This window comes from Pituophis catenifer, unplaced genomic scaffold, assembly GCF_029215685.1.
Source record: "Pituophis catenifer annectens isolate HBS135680 unplaced genomic scaffold, rPitCat1.0.hap2 SCAF_8, whole genome shotgun sequence".
Lineage (NCBI taxonomy): Eukaryota > Metazoa > Chordata > Lepidosauria > Squamata > Colubridae > Pituophis > Pituophis catenifer.
Window position 1 is genome coordinate 59,783,404 of NW_027256888.1, and position 18,944 is coordinate 59,802,347.

Below are 18,944 nucleotides of genomic sequence, written 5' to 3' on the forward strand. Positions count from 1 at the left end.
TGATTGTCAACAAAAGCATTAAAAAAATGTCTCTGTGTGGGTGGTATAAGATTTTCAGGTGATACCAAATGTGTACGTTTCCAATTTCTAATGGTGAAAATACCAATATCATTCCAAAATTCAATCTACCTAAAAGAATGCTACTATAAACTGATGAAGTTTATGGAATTTAAACTTTATTTACACAAACGGAGAAGATTTATCTTTTCAAAAACACCTCTTCTCCATTATATTTCTGTGCTAAAGAAACTTCTGCAGATCATAGAGTCAGCTGGCCATTTCAGATCTAGTTCCAGTGCAAACTACTTAAAATGTCTGGTTAAGTTATCGCTCAGTATGACAATAAAGGCATCCTCTGATATTCAGGAAATGCTTAGAAGAAATGTAAACAAAAACTAAACAAACCCCAGAATTCAGAGAGCTTGAGACAGAACTACTACTAAAATTTTAAGTCCCTTTTCATTTATATAACTGACATAAGATTCACATCTATCAATAATCTATAGCATGACTGTCACACTGAAGGTTTGAAAGATTATTTTCTATAACAACGTATAACCAGATTGTAAATATATTTTAACAATATAATGTCATAACTGAGGACAAATGAAGAGTAGGGTATTATTTACTAAAAGGCACTGCCTTCACTCTGAATTAAAATTATTTTCTTCAGTAATGTAAATGTTTCTGCAGGCAGAGTAGTTGAATAAAAGCAAGCCTGTTAGGAATAATAGTACATAAATATACTATTTTTAAACAAAAATTGTAACATATAGTTACTCAATGAAATGAGAGGAAAAACCATCTGAATGGCAAAACATCAGGACATAACTACTAGCTTATCTGAATTCACAAAAATGTGAATTTTTGGATGCACTTTATTCCAAAATAGGTTACTTTTTAAATCCTTTGGTAAATCGGTTAGTAGATGTTGGAAAGTAACAAAATTATAAAATTAATATAATTATTAAAATATTTGCTATTTGCAATAATGGAAAGTATAAAAAACTATTAGAAGGATTCAGAAAATATTGTTTATACATATCTTAGAAGACCTGAATGCCTTGTCTGATTCAGTTTAATACTAGTCTCAATTATTTAAGTGAAGAAGTTCCATTTTCCAAAATTAATAATCAGATTATAAATATGTGTGTGAAATAGAGATTATCGGGGCAATGGATGCAAATCAGTGGTAGGTTGCCCCCGGTTCGCACCGGTTCTATAGAACCGGTAGTAAAACCGATGGGAGTTCCGCCCACTGATCCCGATGTCATCAAAACACTTATGTGCATGCGCAGAAGAGCACACGAGCGAAGCGAGCACACACATACGCGGCCCCACTGTGAACCAGTAGTAAAGGTAAGTAGAACCACCCCTGATGCAAATGTGTTTAAGGTTAAATTTGAGAGGGAAACATATTTGGAAAGATTTACAGGGAATATTACTACGCAATATTTATTAACTACAAATTCATATGTTTGCAAAGTTTGTCTATTAAAATAAAAACTATGATTTGAATGAATGAAAACGTTGTGAAGAATACCCTTTTGTTTTGTCAGCTTCCGAGTTGTGTCATTGTTTAAATTTAGCTGATTGAGGAAGCAGAAATTGCAATAAAAATATTTAATATAGAGAAGTTCCTTTTGTGAGTCTTTGAGACCCTATAAAGAACGATGCAAAACAATCTTGAATCAGGTAGAATAATAAGCAGAGATTAATTGGAGCTTGAAGTATAGGATGGCGAAACCAACATATAAACTGTCAGGATCATTTTAGTTAACAGTTAGAGTGATTAGGTGTGAAATAGTAGCAGCTGGCAATGAATATATAAAGTGCAAATGGACAGCAGGTGGCAATTCTAGTTTTGTTTCATGAATCTTTGCAGTAATATGTATGTTTGTATAGCTAAGTCAAGGATAAACAAAAACTTCATTGCTCCTGCCAGGGAAGAAAAAAAAATCCTGAAATATTTGCACAAGCAGCTGTGTACTAGGGTTATTTAAGTAGGCAATATACAAATATGAAAACAAGTGAATAAAAATAACATTTTCTGAACTTTAATCAGTAATGATATTGAAGTTGAGTATTGAATTAAACAGTGATTGTATGTATTATAACCAGACTATAAGGATAGATGCTTACCTCACCTGGTGCTTTGGTATAAAGTTCATTTCCTGATGCCAATGCTCAATCAAATATAGAAAAAAATGGAATCATAAGTATTTTCTCCAAACTCACAGAAGATACCCAAAGGACAATAGACAGCTGATGACAAGACTATACAGATCTCTCCATAAAAATCATTAAGCAGAACAGTGGTCTATACTTACTTCATCTTTAGGCCAAGAATAAGAAATAGAACCCTGTATCAAATTAAAAAAACATGATGAAGGTATAGGTGAAAATCAAGTAAGCAAGGCAAAATTATTGGTTCCAGCCACAGAATGTAAGAGGGAATATTACCAAAATTGTCTCCAGTAATTATTTGGTTTTTGAAGCAGCCGTTTAAAGTCTTTTCCAGACTCATTAATGTCTCCACATCTTGAGCTACAGTGCACAAATTACTTCCAGAAAGCTTGGCTGTAGATCCTGATATTGCTATACGATTCAACTCTTTGATCTCAGTATGGAGGTAATGGCTTTCTTTGGAGATTAAAAGGATATGGAATTGGATCAGGATCAGACACTAGAACTGCGGCTGTCTGTAAACATGCATCTTCTCCAACCTTCAGGCTGGATTTCAGGCAAAAATTGGCTTCACTTTCAGTGTTCTCCATGGCAGCTCACAGCATAAGCCAGGGAATAAAAGAATTACTCCTGAACTTGAATGTTTTCCCCTCACTAGTAATGTAAACAACCTTTCCTATCCATGAAAGTCCAGTGATCAGTCTTCACTGCTAAGAGTTTTATACTGCAGCTGCAATTATTCACAATAATATAGGAAAGCTGCAACAGATCTGAAAGTCTTCTATATTAGCTTCAGCTGTTCAATAGACCAGGAGAAAGTGGAGCAGAGGTAAGATAAGCAAAGTAGGTGTATTATGAAGGAAAAGTAGAAGGAAAATGTACATATTTAAGTTTTCTCATGTGGATTTCTCAACTATCAGGAAATGTAAAGGGAAAACAATTGTTAATTTATTGTTTATAGCCAAGTATTCAATACTCTTTAATTGTTTATCAGCATGATATTCAACTCTATTTATTATATTACTTATATAGAGATTGTGTTTGTAAGTTATTTTCCCATGCAGCTAAAATCTAGTGGCTCAGCATATATATGTTAGATCAGTTGTGAGAGTCTTCTTTGACTGACTCCAAAGAGGGAATTTGGAGCCTACAGAAAGCTAGCATATATTAGTTTATGTTTGTTAAATGTTATACCCTGTATTTGCTCTGGGAAGTCCGGGATGGGTGGGTGGGGGGAGGGGAGTTGGAGGGAGAGCGGGGATGAGGGATGGGGGGTGGGTGGAAGAGGGAAGGAGGGGGAGGAGGGAAAAATTGTTGTAATACCTGATAAAACTTTTTAATAAAAAAAAAAATTAACCAGAGGTTCCTGGCAACTCATAAACATGAAAGTGAAGTTTACTATCTGCTTGATAAAGTTGTGCTATTGAGGCAACACATGAATGGAATGATAGGACTGAAGAATGTAACTTATTCATAAGAAAAGACTGTAAAAAATAGGAGTGATGTGAATAAAGAATACATATTGTTTAAAATACAGGAGTTTGAACATGATGAATAGGAATGTAAAGAAGGACAAAAAAGAAACATTTCATTGTGAGGGCATACTATACATCATGCCTAACCGAGACAGAAGATAATGTCTTCCTGGACCAAATTACAGAACTTTCAGGAAGGAAAGATGTACTGTAGACTGGAAGACTTATAAGTACCCAACTGTCTGCTTTAAAACCAACTTGATCAAAACTGCAAGATCCCCAAACATCTCAGTGTTGAATGTTTAATTTTTCAGAAGTTTGAAAGCAGAGAAGGGGATTAGCTCTTTTAGACATCATCCTAGGACAAGAAGCTTGTTGAAGTAGGAAAAATGAAATGGAACAATGACCGTATGATCTTGAGATTCAGAATAATACTGAAAGAGAAATTGAGGCATTGACACATAAGTTGAGTTCAGGACTGACAATTTCAGCAAAGAAGTTGCTAGATGAAATCCCATGGACTGAAACCCAGAGGTCAAAGAGAATGCAGTAAAGCTAAGAACTTCTCAGGAATAATATATTGAAAGAAAAAATTCATATAATTCCCATGAGGAAAAATGAGAAATTTAGAAAATTACTGAGGATGATAAGGAGCTTTCAACTGAGCTATGTTTTAAAAAGGACATGTATAAGAAATGGAATATACAGAAGAGAAGAATATGCAGAACATTAACAAAAAGTTATTTTTTAAAAAAAGAACAGTAGTAAAACAAAGGATGATAGAACAATGGACATCCTGCTAAAATAAAAACAGATGATATTGGGCAGATATCAGCCTGATCATAATGGGAACTGTACTTAAACTAATTTAAGCAGTTAACAAGGAAGTAGCAATCAGGAAAATAAGAATGGGTTTATTTTTTAAGAAAGTCGATGTTATTTGGATATTAGAAACTAAAAATCCTAATGCTAAAAGCTGTTTAATGTTGCTATAGTCTGCTTCAGAAAGTGGTGGATTTTCCTTTGCTAGTTGTATTTCAGTAGAGGCAGGATTGCCATCTGTCAGGAATCCTCTAATAGTCGAGTCCTGCATTTGGCAAATATTTGGAGTAATTCTAGAAAATTTGTTGTGTTCTATGATTCTACAAGTGTCTGTTTAAATTTCTATTCCATAATATACAGATAGATAGAAGGTATAGTAGAAGCCATCCAAACTGAAAACAAATTCCTAATCATTTGAAAGTACCACAATGTATTTGGAAGGACTAATACTTTTTAAAACTGCTATACTTGGGTGTTAAATTCATACATTTCGTAGGAATTATTTCCACACTGATATGCATGGGATTTGTCTGTAAATGTACTGTATGTACATTTATTTGTTTGTTTTTCTCCTGAATGGTTAGCTGGTTTGTTTAAAAAAAAAAGTATACTCAACAAATAAGTATGATTATTTATCCCTTTTTAAAATTTATTTATCCTTCCCCAATATCTTCAAAAACGTTACTGGAAAGTTGGATGAAATCCAGTGTAATCCAATCCAATATCTTCTCTTGCATCTGATAATATTCTCTTAGTTTGTAAGGATATTAAAATTTTTAATTCTGATTAATGTGAAAGATACACCTTTAACTCTTTAAAGTAAAATGTTCAATTTAATGTACGTAATGTGTATGTTTGTGTGTCACTGATACTTTACGTGCTTTGTGTTGCATGGTAACAAAAAAACCCAATTCAACTTTAAAAGATACATCATTTCCAAGTTGTTGTTCACTTGTATATATAATTTAACATTACTAAATCCACAATATAATATTCTGAAAAAGGTGGCCTAGTTCCATAGAGGATAATAAATAAGACACTGATATTCAAATACTTACCTTTATTAGTTTATATTTCTTGTAACCTGTTTAATCCTGGCAGCCCTCCGTATTTGTTCAAAAGAAAATAACATATATAAGATGCCACCATCTATAACAAATCTGATCATAAACCTAATTTTGTGTCTGTTGTTAAATTGCCATTCTGTGTGTGACGTTTTGTGTCGTGTTATTTTGGTACTGTGTGTGTGTATGTTCCTAGGGTCTGCCAGGCTTCCCCACAGTTGCCGCCCTTCACAGTAATCAGATCCTCACCGTCAAGGTTTGTGGCCACTACGCATCAGCCAGCCAGTCTTTCCATATCAGCATAAAGATGTCACGGATAATGAATTTGTTTTCAGAAGCTGCTTAGCCCACCTGATCATCCCTTATGATCCCTTATTTCTTCAATGTTGTTGCATTGCAGAGGGATCAGTCAGAGCTGCATTGATAAAACCCAAACTTATATGTAAATAATTTTAATGGTCAAAACAGAAACACTCTACTTATAAAGGAACCAAAACGATTTTTAAAAACGTATAAAACCCTACTAATCATATTCACCACCATTTCTTGGTGGTGTTACAGTGACACGCCCTTGCATTCTTTAAACATTAATTATCATTTTAGCTACCTGGGGACCAGAAGGCAATTCTTATGCCTCCAGTATTTAAAGGTCCTGTTGCTCCTGGCATCCTATGCTATTTGGAAAGTCTGACTGAGTCTGAACTAGTGCTTTGTCTCTTGGAATCTTTGCTCATGATGTGAAATAAAAACATTCCCTTTTGATCTTCTGGATGCTGAAGAAATATTTTAAAATTGAAGTCCAATTAGGTGTTTTGAGAGCAAGTTTGTGTTACCACTTATCTCATAACAGGACAAAACCATGGAGGCTCTGCCTCCCACCTTGTGCATCTTTGCAATAATTCTAAAACAAAGCATAGATTCTTCCAAAGGCAGAAGCACCAGTTGGAAGTTATATTTGCTATGACAAGTCTAATGTATATCTTTCTATTTCTTCTTTGGTGCCTTCTGATGTCTGTTCTTCAACTCTTTCATCTCTGCACTTCAACCTTTGACCTCCCCTGCCTGATCAGATGGTGTTTCCTAAAATCAATCATGGGTTTCTTTCAGCTGATCAGCAGCTCATTAAACGCCGCCTCATTAAGGTAGTGCTTCATCTCTCTCTGAACTTTTTCCATTCTCTCGCTTGCAGCTGATTGCTGGGTTATAAGTATTGATGAAGCTTTTTTTGGAACTGTATTACTATTAATGAAATGGAGGTTTGGTTTTTTTAAAAACAACAACAGCAACCAAATAAAACTCATGGGGTTTCACTGTATAGTGCTAATTAATTTTATCAATTGTCTTGTGATTGAATAAAACAATATTGTTGAAGGAAGAGTAATTGTTAATTTAACAGTTAATTACTCAACATGACACATTGTGAAGTGGATAGACTTATATACATCAAGTTGTTGTTCTTAATTGTATTTATGAAAAGGCTGCTTAAAAAATAAATTAAATAAATATTTAACTGTTTGATTTAAAGCTTGAAAAAAAGTTGTTCATATTTCAGCAAAAAGTCATACAGTGGGGCAAAAAAGTATTTGCCACCAATTGTGCAAGTCAGCCATCAATTGTGCAAGTCAGCCACCAATTGTGCAAGTTCTCCCCCTTAAAAAGATGAGAGAGGCCTGTAATTGTCATCATAGTAGACCTCAACTATGAGAGACAAAATGAGAAGACAAATCCAGACAATCACATTGTCTGATTTGGAAAGAATTTATTTGCAAATTATGGTGGAAAATAAGTATTTGGTCACCTACAAACAAGCAAGATTTCTGGCTCTCACAGACCTGTAACTTCTTCTTTAAGAGGCTCCTCTGTCCTCCACTCATTACCTGTATTAATGGCACCTGTTTGAACTTGTTATCAGTATAAAATACACCTGTCCACAACCTCAAACAGTCACACTCCAAACTCCACTATGGTGAAGACCAAAGAGCTGTCGAAGGACACCAGAAACAAAATTGTAGACCTGCACCAGGCTGGGAAGACTGAATCTGCAATAGGCAAACAGCTTGGTGTGAAGAAATCAACTGTGGGAGCAATAATTAGAAAATGGAAGACATACAAGACCACTGATAATCTCCCTCGATCTGGGGCTCCACGCAAGATCTCACCCCGTGGGGTCAAAATGATCACAAGAAGGATGAGCAAAAATCCCAGAACCACACGGGGGGACCTAGTGAATGACCTGCAGAGAGCTGGGATCAATGTAACAAAGGCTACCATCAGTAACACACTACGCTGCCAGGGACTCAGATCCTGCAGTGCCAGACGTGTCCCCCTGCTTAAGCCAGTACATGTCCGGGCCCATCTGAAGTTTGCTAGAGAGCATTTGGATGATCCAGAAGAGAATTGGGAGAATGTCATATGGTCAGATGAAACCAAAGTAGAACTGTTTGGTAGAAACATAACTCGTCGTGTTTGGAGGAGAGAGAATGCTGAGTTGCATCCAAAGAACAGCATACCTACTGTGAAGCATGGGGGTGGCAACATCATGCTTTGGGGCTGTTTCTCTGCAAAGGGACCAGGATGAATGGGGCCATGTATCATGAGATTTTGAGTGCAAACCTTCTTCCATCAGCAAGGGCATTGAAGATGAAACGTGGCTGGGTCTTTCAGCATGACAACAATCCCAAACACACTGCCCGGGCAATGAAGGAGTGGCTTCGTAAGAAGCATTTCAAGGTCCTGGAGTGGCCTAGCCAGTCTCCAGATCTCAACCCCATAGAAAACCTTTGGAGGGAGTTGAAAGTCCGTGTTGCCCAGCGACAGCCCCAAAACATCACTGCTCTAGAGGAGATCTACATGGAGGAATGGGCCAACATACCAGCAACAGTGTGTGCCAACCTTGTGAAGACTTACAGAAAACGTTTGACCTCTGTCATTGCCAGCAAAGGATATATAACAAAGTATTGAGATGAGCTTTTGATATTGACCAAATACTTATTTTCCACCATAATTTGCAAATAAATTCTTTCCAAATCAGACAATGTGATTGTCTGGATTTGTTTTCTCATTTTGTCTCTCATAGTTGAGGTCTACCTATGATGACAATTACAGGCCTTTCTCATCTTTTTAAGTGGGAGAACTTGCACAATTGGTGGCTGACTAAATACTTTTTTGCCCCACTGTATTTCACTAGCCCCTTAGATGTCAATCAGTGCTCACTTGCTGAATCTCATGCACTAATTTTGTAACCTATCATAAAAGCCCCCATCTAATTGCTCAACCTTTAATACAACATCCAAAGAAATGTTTTTCCCCCTGCAGAAATGTATAGTATGTGTCAAATTAGGGAGCAGTAAATCTGAAATAATCTTCTCGTGTATTCTTCAAATGCAGAACTTTCACAAGATCATTCTAGTTTGTGTCATGTACAAATGGAGAATATTTTTTCATGAACATTCTCTGTTGGGTTATTACTTGCATGTTAAAAGGGTGCTTACTTATGGTTTAACAGGGCATTGCCTTATTATGTGTGTGCATTTTGTCACTTTCCAATCAAGATGACTGATGCAGTTTGTAAAATCGCTTCAGAGGCCACAAAGAACAGACAGTCATAATCCAACAGAAATTTTAAAAAGGATAACTGAAGCCATGTTCTTGCCTAAAAAAGAGTAGCCATCAGCATAAAGTGATTATGCATAAAGTGATTAATGCCAATAAATTGTTTAGGAATTGCAGGCCTAAATCCAATTCCTTGTCTTCTCTGAGAAGTAACCAGTTTTTTGCTATTAAAAAAATATGGGAGGAAGGGAGGGAGCTGGAAGAAAGGAAGGGAGGGAGGGAGGGAGGGAGAAGAGAGGGTTCAATGCTCCTTGCCAGCTTCCTACAAGGAAAGTCAACGGAGAAGCCAACAGAAAATCAAAAATCATCCCTACTCCTGCATCGACTGATGATCCCTCTGTTTCTCTGTTTAGGTAAGGTAATATCCTTGAAATGATGACTCAGCATGTCACAGGTTGTCCAGTATGTGATAAATATGAGAAGTTAGTTATGCGCGTAGACTGACTTGTCAGTCAATTATTGTATTTTGACCTTTTTTTGTATGCATGACTTTTTGAACATTCTTTTTTTTTGTTGTTGTTATACTGGATTGTTTGAATATATTAACATTGGTCTTATTGGTGGGTGTTCAGGGTGATCAAGGGCAAGCTGGACCTCCTGGACCCCCTGGGCCCCCAGGACCAAGAGGCCCTCCTGGAGATACTGGCAAAGATGGCCCACGAGGAGTGCCTGGGGTGCCGGTGAGTCAGTCATCATAGATATTACACAGCATATGCATCATACATTAACATCAGAGTTGTAGATAGACAGGGGATTAACTGACTTATTTTATTTCTGAATATCTATCTGAAAAGCAAGTATTGGACTTAGTAGAGATGATGAAGACTTTTTTTTTTACAAACCCCTTTGTGTTAATAACCTTTTGTTGAAAAAGGAAGAAATTGAATTTTGATATTATTATTTTTTTATCCAGCAAAAAATATTATAGCACAGTGATACAATAATAGAAAAATATATTAAATAATGGCAGGTTATTATATTAACATCGTTACTTTTTTTTCCCTATTTTTTTTATCACAGTTAACGGATTCTTTTGTTAATGAATAAGTTGCTTTATGGATGCATACATACATAGAAAAATAACTAAAAAAAACCTATTCTGGTTATATTTTCTACAGATTGTAATAGTTAATTAAAATTGTCAGAACCTTGTATGCCAGAAGCAACCTCATAAATTTATATTATATTGATATAATTTATAATAATTAATTTCCATATTAAATTCATATATTTAAGATATATCTGGAAATGTTTTTTCTGTGAAAAATTACATTGAGAATTTTAATATCTTTTACTAGGTAGCAGTGCAGGAAATTAGTGTTAAAGTAAATATTTATTTATTTATTTATTTATTTATTTATTTATTTATTTATTTATTTATTTGATTTTTATACTGCCCTTCTCCAGCAGGACTCAGGGCGGTGGACAGCCAAAGTAATAATAATAATAATAATAATAATAATAATAATAATAATAATAATAATAATAATAATAATAATAATAATAATAATAATAATAATAATTTTATTTCTATACTGCCCTTCTCCCGAGGGACTCAGGGCGGTGTACAGCCTATTAAAAACACAAAACAACATCAGTTAAAATAGTTTAAAATTATTAAATAAATTCAGCTGAATTTTAAAACCCCAGAATTTTAAAACCCAATTTAAAATTGTTATGTTGATAGCCCGGCCTGGCGGAACAACAGGGTCTTGTTGTTCAAAAACATATGCTCAAAAACACAGCATACAAAAATTAAAACAGTTTAAAAGATATTAAATAATGTCAGTCCAACAATTTAAAACAACCCAGTTAAAATTAATTTCAAATTAAAACCAAAGGATGGGATCAGGCCATCCCGGCTAGATAAAATAAGTGAGTTTTAAGGGCTTGATGAAAAGTCCGGAGGTCCGGTATCGTGCCTATCTGTGGGAGTAGGTCGTTCCAGAGGGCAGGTGCCACTACAGAGAAGGCTGTCCCCCTCGGGGTCACCAGCCAACATTGTCTGGCCGACGGCACCCTGAGGAGGCCCTCTCTGTGTGAGCGTACTGGCCGGTGGGAGGCAATTGGTGGCAGCAGGCAGTCTCGTAAATATCCAGGCCCTAAACCATGGAGCGCTTTAAAGGTGGTCATCAACACATTGAAGCGCACCCGGAAGACCACCGGAAGCCAATGCAGCTCGCGCAGGAGAGGTGTCACATGGGAGCGCCATCTCGCTCCCATAATCCCCTGCGTGGCCGCATTCTGGACCAAATATATTATTTCTAGGAAATAGTATTCTGTTCTCCTGTTTTGTAAGAATAATATTCTAAGGGAATACATGAACTTAACTAGAATTATGTTAGGAGAAAGAACTTCTAGGAAACCATTCCTACCATATTTTTATTATAATTTTATAGTATAAGTAATTTTATGATTAGTAGACCATATCAAGAAATAATGGATGTCAACCACAATAAAATAAGATAGAATTTGATAAGACAAAATGAAATAAAATAAGATAAAATAAAATAGAATATGACAAGATAAAATAAATTAAGATAAAAATAAAGTAAGGTGAATTATAGGATGTCTAGTTCTAGAATTTTCCATTTGAATGAAAAATTGGCTATTTAGCAAAACAGAAGCCAGACAATCAGGATGATTTTACTTTATTATTTAACACCTCATTAAAAATGTGGATGCAATTAGAACATAGCAAAATCCAATTAAACAGTATAAAAATTTGATTAAACAATCTCATCTATCAGTACCCTGGAACGGCGCCATTCCAAAGAGCCATAAAGACCTGGTTGTTCTCCCACGCCCAGGACTAGGATAGTTGTGCCCTTTTCAATAAAATCTGCAACATCAAAAATTTGTGTCATTTCTAGGTGCACTTGAATTTCTAGGAAATTCAAGTAAGATATAATAACTGATATTCCAAAAGTCATGTGAATTATCATTTTTTCCTATATAATGAAGATGAAGTTGATGTTCAGTACATCCTGGATTAGATTATTAATTTACTCCAATGTTCTATAATATCTTTGGGTATATGTTTAGGACATATACAAAGAAGGCATGAGTGCAGTAACTGCCCACTTCTGCCATGTAAGATCCATGAAAGCACCACATGGCCCTCACAGTTAATAGCCATTAATGGACCTATGCTGCGTAACATTTTTGTCTATTTGTCTTCTTTTTAATTGTATATATCATTATTTTGTGTTTAAGGGAGAACCTGGAAAACCAGGTGAACAAGGTTTGTTGGTAAGTATGTTTGTATTTTCATTTTTCTGTTTGGCAGAAGTTATATTCTTATTACTATGATCACTGTTCATTAAATATATTTGCTCTCAAATCATGTAGTTTCACAATGGCATACAATAACATGAAATAACATAAATATGGAAAAATCTGTTAATAACAGTAATAATAATAACAAATATCCATCCTCACTAATCTAATGATACAATACAAAAAACATTTATAATCAGGGTCCTCCAGAAATTTTAGAATACAACTCCCAGAATTCATCTGCTGTCTGGAATCCTGGAATTGGAGTTGTTGCCTAGCATGTTGTTAGGCACAAGAACCAGGCATAGGAGTTGAGTACAAAGCGCTAAAAGTTTATTACATGCAACCTATATACCAGAATCTGATCTACTAACAATCAAGCCAAATTGGCTCTAAATAAGGGCAATGGAATGCATGGGGGGGGGCGGGGGGAGACTTGGATTTCTTATGGGAATGTAGCTATTCCAAACTGATAACACATTTGATCCCGCCCTTGGGCTCAGCCTACTCATCTCCTACATGTATCAAGAGGATGTTAAATTGTGGAAGGCATACAAGAACTGCTTCTGTTTTATTGTTTTTAACCTTTTTCTATGAAAGGGGTATCTCTTCTGCTACTTGATAAAAATGGAGAAAAACTGCTGATTTCCAACATAAAAGCAGAATTTTCAGTCATATGTTTATTAAGGGATGTTTAAATAACAGGCACTTGAAATTTGATAATAAAGAGTTTTGTTTGATTATCCAACAAGTTTAAGATCTCACTTCTCACAGTGCTGAATCCGATTCCTTCAGGAGACTCAGAGCACTTACTTATAAAACAGAGAACAACTGTCCCTATTCGTGTAACATTGGATACCATTTCTTAACAGCATGTTAAATTGTTAGAACTATTATAAAATACTGCAAGATGTGCAGTATTGCAAGAAATGCAAGAACAAATGATGTAAAATGCTAACATACGTTCTTTTAAAATGTTCCTTCCACAAAAGCTGCAAGACGTCCATGCAGCATGCTTGCTAAAACTAGCATTATTCAGCTATCAGTTAAGTCAGTTTGCACATATATTAATAAATTGCATTCCTTTGTTCTCTCTAAGAGTGTATAGAAAAATAGGCAGGAGAGAAAGTTATACATAGACCATAAATAAATAAAATGCAAAGTCTTCATGACTTGAAGTACCAAACCTCTTTTATGGCCATCTAGAGAGCTTCTAGAATATAGCTAGTGTTTGACTCAACCCACTGAGCTTCAAGTTCACAGGGCAAGGAATACATGTCAGTATGAATAAACGGTGAAATGCATTCTGAGGGTGGTTTTAATTACAGTTGGCATATCCAGTCGCAACTGCTGCAGGCAGCCTTTTTGCTGAAGAAAGACTTTTTTTTAGTGTATATGATTCATTTCCCTCTGGGAACAGAAAGAAAGAAAAATATGTCACTATTATGTTATAATATTGTAATAAGAGTAAAGGTTATTTTTGGAAAGCCAACTGTATTCCAAACTCATACATCACAATGCATTATTTATTTATTTATTTATTTATTTATTTATTTATTTATTTATTTATTTAACACATTTTTAATCTGGCTCCTTAGCTAGAAGAGCAATCACAACATCCTGATGTGCAGTTTTTCACAGCTAGAGGATGGGAATAGTTGGTAGCAGTGCTTAACACTGCAAAGTTTCCTTCTATACGCCTTCAATTCTACACACAATACTAAGGTCAACAGTGTCCTAATTCTGTATTTAATTGACAAAAGTTCCGTTTTCTTCACCTCTATCACCTCCATTATCATTTGATTATCAAGGGGTAAAATTTTCCTCCTCACTTTAACTATTCACTTTAATGGTTGAATCAAGTTTATAAATTGATTTTTGTTTGAACAATGATTCTCTACACAGTAACACAAAGAATGGGTATAATATAGAAGATAACCAAAGGGGGTAAAAAGTCATAATTAATATTCAGGAAGAGAAAAATACCTATTGTATTTTTACAGAATGTTTTCCCTAATGTACAAAATGTCAATTGACTTTGACTCAAGATAAACAGTTGCACAATGGGGCATGCTTTTAATTAGTTATTTAAACTTAAACTGTCTACATTATTATGTTAATTCCATTGTTCTCCCTTTTAGGGACCTCAGGGGCCTCCAGGACAAAAGGTATAGTATACACAGTGATAATGTTTATGTTTTATGTTTTATTTGATTTGTATACCGCCCTACTCCCGAAGGACTCAGGGCGGTGAACAGCCAAACAATAAAATAACATAGATACAAAAAATTTAAAAAACCAGATAAAATCAAATTAAATCATTTTGGCCCAGACAAATTAAAACACCCCAATAATTTAAAAACAGATTAAAATTTACATATTTAAAAAGGGAAGAGATTAGGCCAAGCCCGCCTGATGGAATAAAAAGGTCTTCACAGCGCGGCGGAAGGTGCGCAGATCCGGGATCCTCCGAATCTCTGGGGGGAGCCCATTCCAGATGGTAGGTGCCCCCACAGAGAAGGCTCTCCCCCTAGGGGTCGCCAGCCGACATTGTTTGGCTGACGGCACCCGGAGGAGTCCCTCTCTATGAGAGCGTACTGGCCGGTGGGAGGCTATTGGTGGTAGTAGGCGGTCCCGTAGATAACCAGGTCCTAAGCCATGGAGCGCTTTAAAGGTGGTAACCAAAACCTTGAAGCGCACCCGGAAGACCACCGGGAGCCAGTGCAGCTCGCGCAGGAGAGGTGTCACATGGGAGCGCCATGTCGCTCCCATTACCACCCGCGCGGCTGCACTCTGCGCCAGTTGGAGCCTCCGGGTGCTCCTCAAGGGGAGCCCCATGTAGAGAGCATTACAATAGTCCAGGCGGGAGGTGACGAGGGCATGAGTGACCGTGCGTAACGAGTCCCGATCCAGAAAGGGACGCAACTGGCGAATCAGGCGAACCTGATGAAAAATCCTCCCGGTCACGGCCGTCAAGTGCTCTTCTAAAGACAGCAGAAAGATAAGAAAGATATTTTTCTGTCTAGTGCCAAGGTACAATCTACCTGGCTTTCACTACGGTACCCACATACTATAGCAGCTGTTTAGTCTGTAAGCTCTATTTTCTCAAAATACACCACCTAAAACAGGGGTGTAAAACTCAATTTCATTGAGGGCCACATCAGGGTTATGTTTGACCTTGGGAGGCTGGGGTGGGCGTGGCCAGTGTGGGCATGGCCAGCTAAATGTCACTCATGTCGTGGGCACCTGTGGTGGCCCGAGCGCTCTGCTGGTGAAAACAGGCTCCCGAGCTCTGTTTTTGCCTGCGATGGCTTCTTGCAACCCTCTGCCAGCGAAAACAGGGCAGCCCTCCCGAGCTCCATTTTTGCTGGCAGACGCACCACAAGCCGGTTCTTCACTCTTTCCAGGCGGCCCCACGGGCCAGCTCTAAGCACTCCAGGGCCAGATCTGGCTCCCAGGCCTTGAGTTTGACACCCCTGACCTAAAGGAAGAAGAAAAATCTCAACTCCTCACCAACACAGCTTAGTTATAGAGATGAGGGCAATGTTTCTTTTCAGTCTGTTTGCTAAATTTACCAGTTAAAGAGTTATAATGTTCTGATGACTGGTAAAATAATGAAACCAAACTCTAAACATAGTGGGAAATGCAGCTTGAATTTCATTTGGCCTTTGAATAGATTGCTGCCATATGATGTAAGAAAAAAAAGATTCTAGGTGTTGTTGAAATATGGATTTTTGATTGCTAGCCAGTATAATTTGATTTCTATCGTAACCAGAGAACTGACTTCCTGTGAATGTTTTCAATATTATTTACATTCATCAGGATTGACAACGAAAGAGTGAATTCACAATTTATGGACTGTAGCATTGCACCAGTACCAAATATGGCAGGAATAAAAAAAAAACATTTCAAATGAATTTTCTGAGGCAGCTGCCTGACAACTTAACCCCCTGTCTCTCTATCCTCAACTCAAGACAAATTGTTTTGAGCACTGTTTCTTTAAAATAAAATGTTATATTGACATTTCATAAACATTTCATAAAGAAGGAATGAAAGGAAACTAAAATAATTGTTACTTATAAAATGTGCAAAACTTCTGTTTATAACTGGAAAGTGGTATTTTCTTTTTAAAAAGATACAAAATAAAGTCATAAACTACTATCACAATAGCATAATGTAATCAATGTGGTTTGTTTCTTTTTATTCTCTTTTCTTTCTTTAAGTTTAGTTTGTATTAGATTCTATTTATAATAAAATGTTGTATAATTTTAATATATTAATTGTAATCATATAAAAATTATAATAAAAATTCTTAATAAAAATTATGCAGTAATGTCCACTTTTGGACTGCACACTCTATAGCTGTTCAATTGCCATTGTAATTAAGCCAGGAATTATGGTTGTAAGTCATTGTGATTGTAAATTGAGGTAATTTGACCCAAATTTTCAATATTCTTTCATAGGTGGGTTTTTTTTGTTTAAGATTAATCCTCAAAACCTTTCAATAAGTATCAGGGAGGGATCAAATAAGCTTGCTTTCATATTATTGTTTAAAATGGGCATATGTGTTTGAGTTCAGTATTTTATTAAAAAAAGGCAAGGAGTATATTGATAACATGTAGATGATAACTATATTCAAAATTAGGGGCATTTAGGTAATCTTTTAAGAATAAAATATGGAATATATTCTAAAACCTTGAGAAACTTTTAAATATTGAATTCATTTTTAGCACACAAACTTTGCTTCATAATTCTGAAACAGAATACACAACAATAATAAAAAAAGAATAATTCTTTATATTTAATTTGAAGAACAATGCCATTGAAAGCTGAATGTATGAATCAAGTCCCACAATTTACAAAAGATAAATATCTACAGTGAAGAACTGCATGATCTGTTTGATAATTTTGCTAAATTCAGATATATGATTCTATTCAGGGCTCATTTGGTGCACCTGGTATCCCAGGAACAGATGGACAACAGGTAAATTATTATTGTTTTAGATGTAATCCTAATCTATTCAGAAATTACTCTAACTGAATTCAATGGTTCTTACTCCCAGGATAGGATTGCTATTTTAAAATGTTATTTTTTGCAAATCCATGAAATTAAGATATTTTCTCTAACATAAAAGCAAAAAGGAAGGTCAGGTAGTTTGTCTTGGCCAGAAAAGTTTATACAAATTGTAAAAACACTATGGCACGAGAGACAATAAACAATGTACAATTAGAATGACTGCAATCCAACACAATGTTCCATGCAGTGGTGGAATGCTTCACGCTGAAAATGGAGCATTTAGAAGCTCAGCTGCTTACCTTCCAAGTCAGCAACGGTAAGTAGAAGAGCAAGAGAGGGGGAAAACAGCTGTGCCGCGCAATTGAGATGACCTAGAAAGCAGGAAATAAAGGACAGGATAGGATGGGGGTAGGTGGGCTGGGTCAGCTGATCGTCAGAGCTACCGGTTTGCCCGAACCAGTCTGAACCGGCTGATTTCCACCTCTGATTCCATGTGTATAAAATCAAATGAAATTAATTAATTAGAAAACACAGTGTTGCTCTGTGGTTTAAAGGTTTATTGATGACTGTAAGGTTAGAGAGCAAAGTAAGAAAGATGAAGAAAATTAAATCCCTCCTGTGGGGATGGCCATGAGAGGAGAGTAGAAATCAATGCATTTGGCAGAAAGCAAAACTAGAGATCATTTAAAATATAGCTCCATGAGAAAATAAGTGAGGGGTCCTTGGTGCTTGGTAATTCTCCTTTATCAAGAAAATAAGTGATATAGGCTCAGTGCCAATTCTTTAACCTGGCAGTTTACATTAAATTTTGTTGTCTCACAGCTCTTTGACTGGCAACTTGCGTTAAACCTTTAACTAAACCAAGATAAATATTTCAATCCAACACTATAAATGACTAGAAAAAAAATGTCCCTCCAATATTTCTAGCAATTTTATGTTTCTTTAAATTTCCATAATAAAATTAAGTCATTATAACTTCCACAAGAACAATCTATCCCCAAGAACAATAGTTAAATAAATCCCTTAAAATGTGTATTAGAATTTACAGCAACTGGTGTGACATTCTTGGCTGATCAGGTTGGTATTTTAATAACTTGCATCTTAGATAAAATGATTTTTGAATCATGGGCCTCATAAAACTGCATTATTAAAGATTAATTTAGCATGAAGAAAAACATTTGGCACAGTAGAATTTATATAATGAATGCACAAACTGTTGCCTTCATAGATACTACTTTTTCTTTTTTAAAATATTCATCAGTTTACATTAAAATACATAAAGCAACCTAAATTTTGTTCCTTCTACTTTCTTGCCATGCAAAGACTTTTCACTGATTTAGCCCTATAATAAATCAACTATGGGTGTTTCTAGAAAGCTGTGTTCTGATGTTGGACATATTGCCTAAGAGGCATGTTTCAGAAATAAGAATTTATTCAACTGTTCTTAACTATGATGAATGATGCCAAAATAATGAAATGCGCATTATG

At 35.8% G+C, this 18,944-nt stretch overlaps 1 protein-coding gene across 1 annotated transcript in view; it reads left to right on the top strand.

Annotated features, from left to right (window-relative positions):
* Positions 1-18,944, top strand: part of COL25A1 (collagen type XXV alpha 1 chain) — a 293,688-nt gene that overhangs the window by 214,568 nt on the left and 60,176 nt on the right. Inside the window, exons 8-12 of the mRNA XM_070949158.1 lie at positions 6,619-6,690; positions 9,733-9,840; positions 12,377-12,412; positions 14,581-14,607; positions 17,379-17,423. Coding sequence (XP_070805259.1) covers positions 6,619-6,690; positions 9,733-9,840; positions 12,377-12,412; positions 14,581-14,607; positions 17,379-17,423 — 288 coding nt within the window. The remainder of the gene's footprint in view (positions 1-6,618; positions 6,691-9,732; positions 9,841-12,376; positions 12,413-14,580; positions 14,608-17,378; positions 17,424-18,944) is intronic.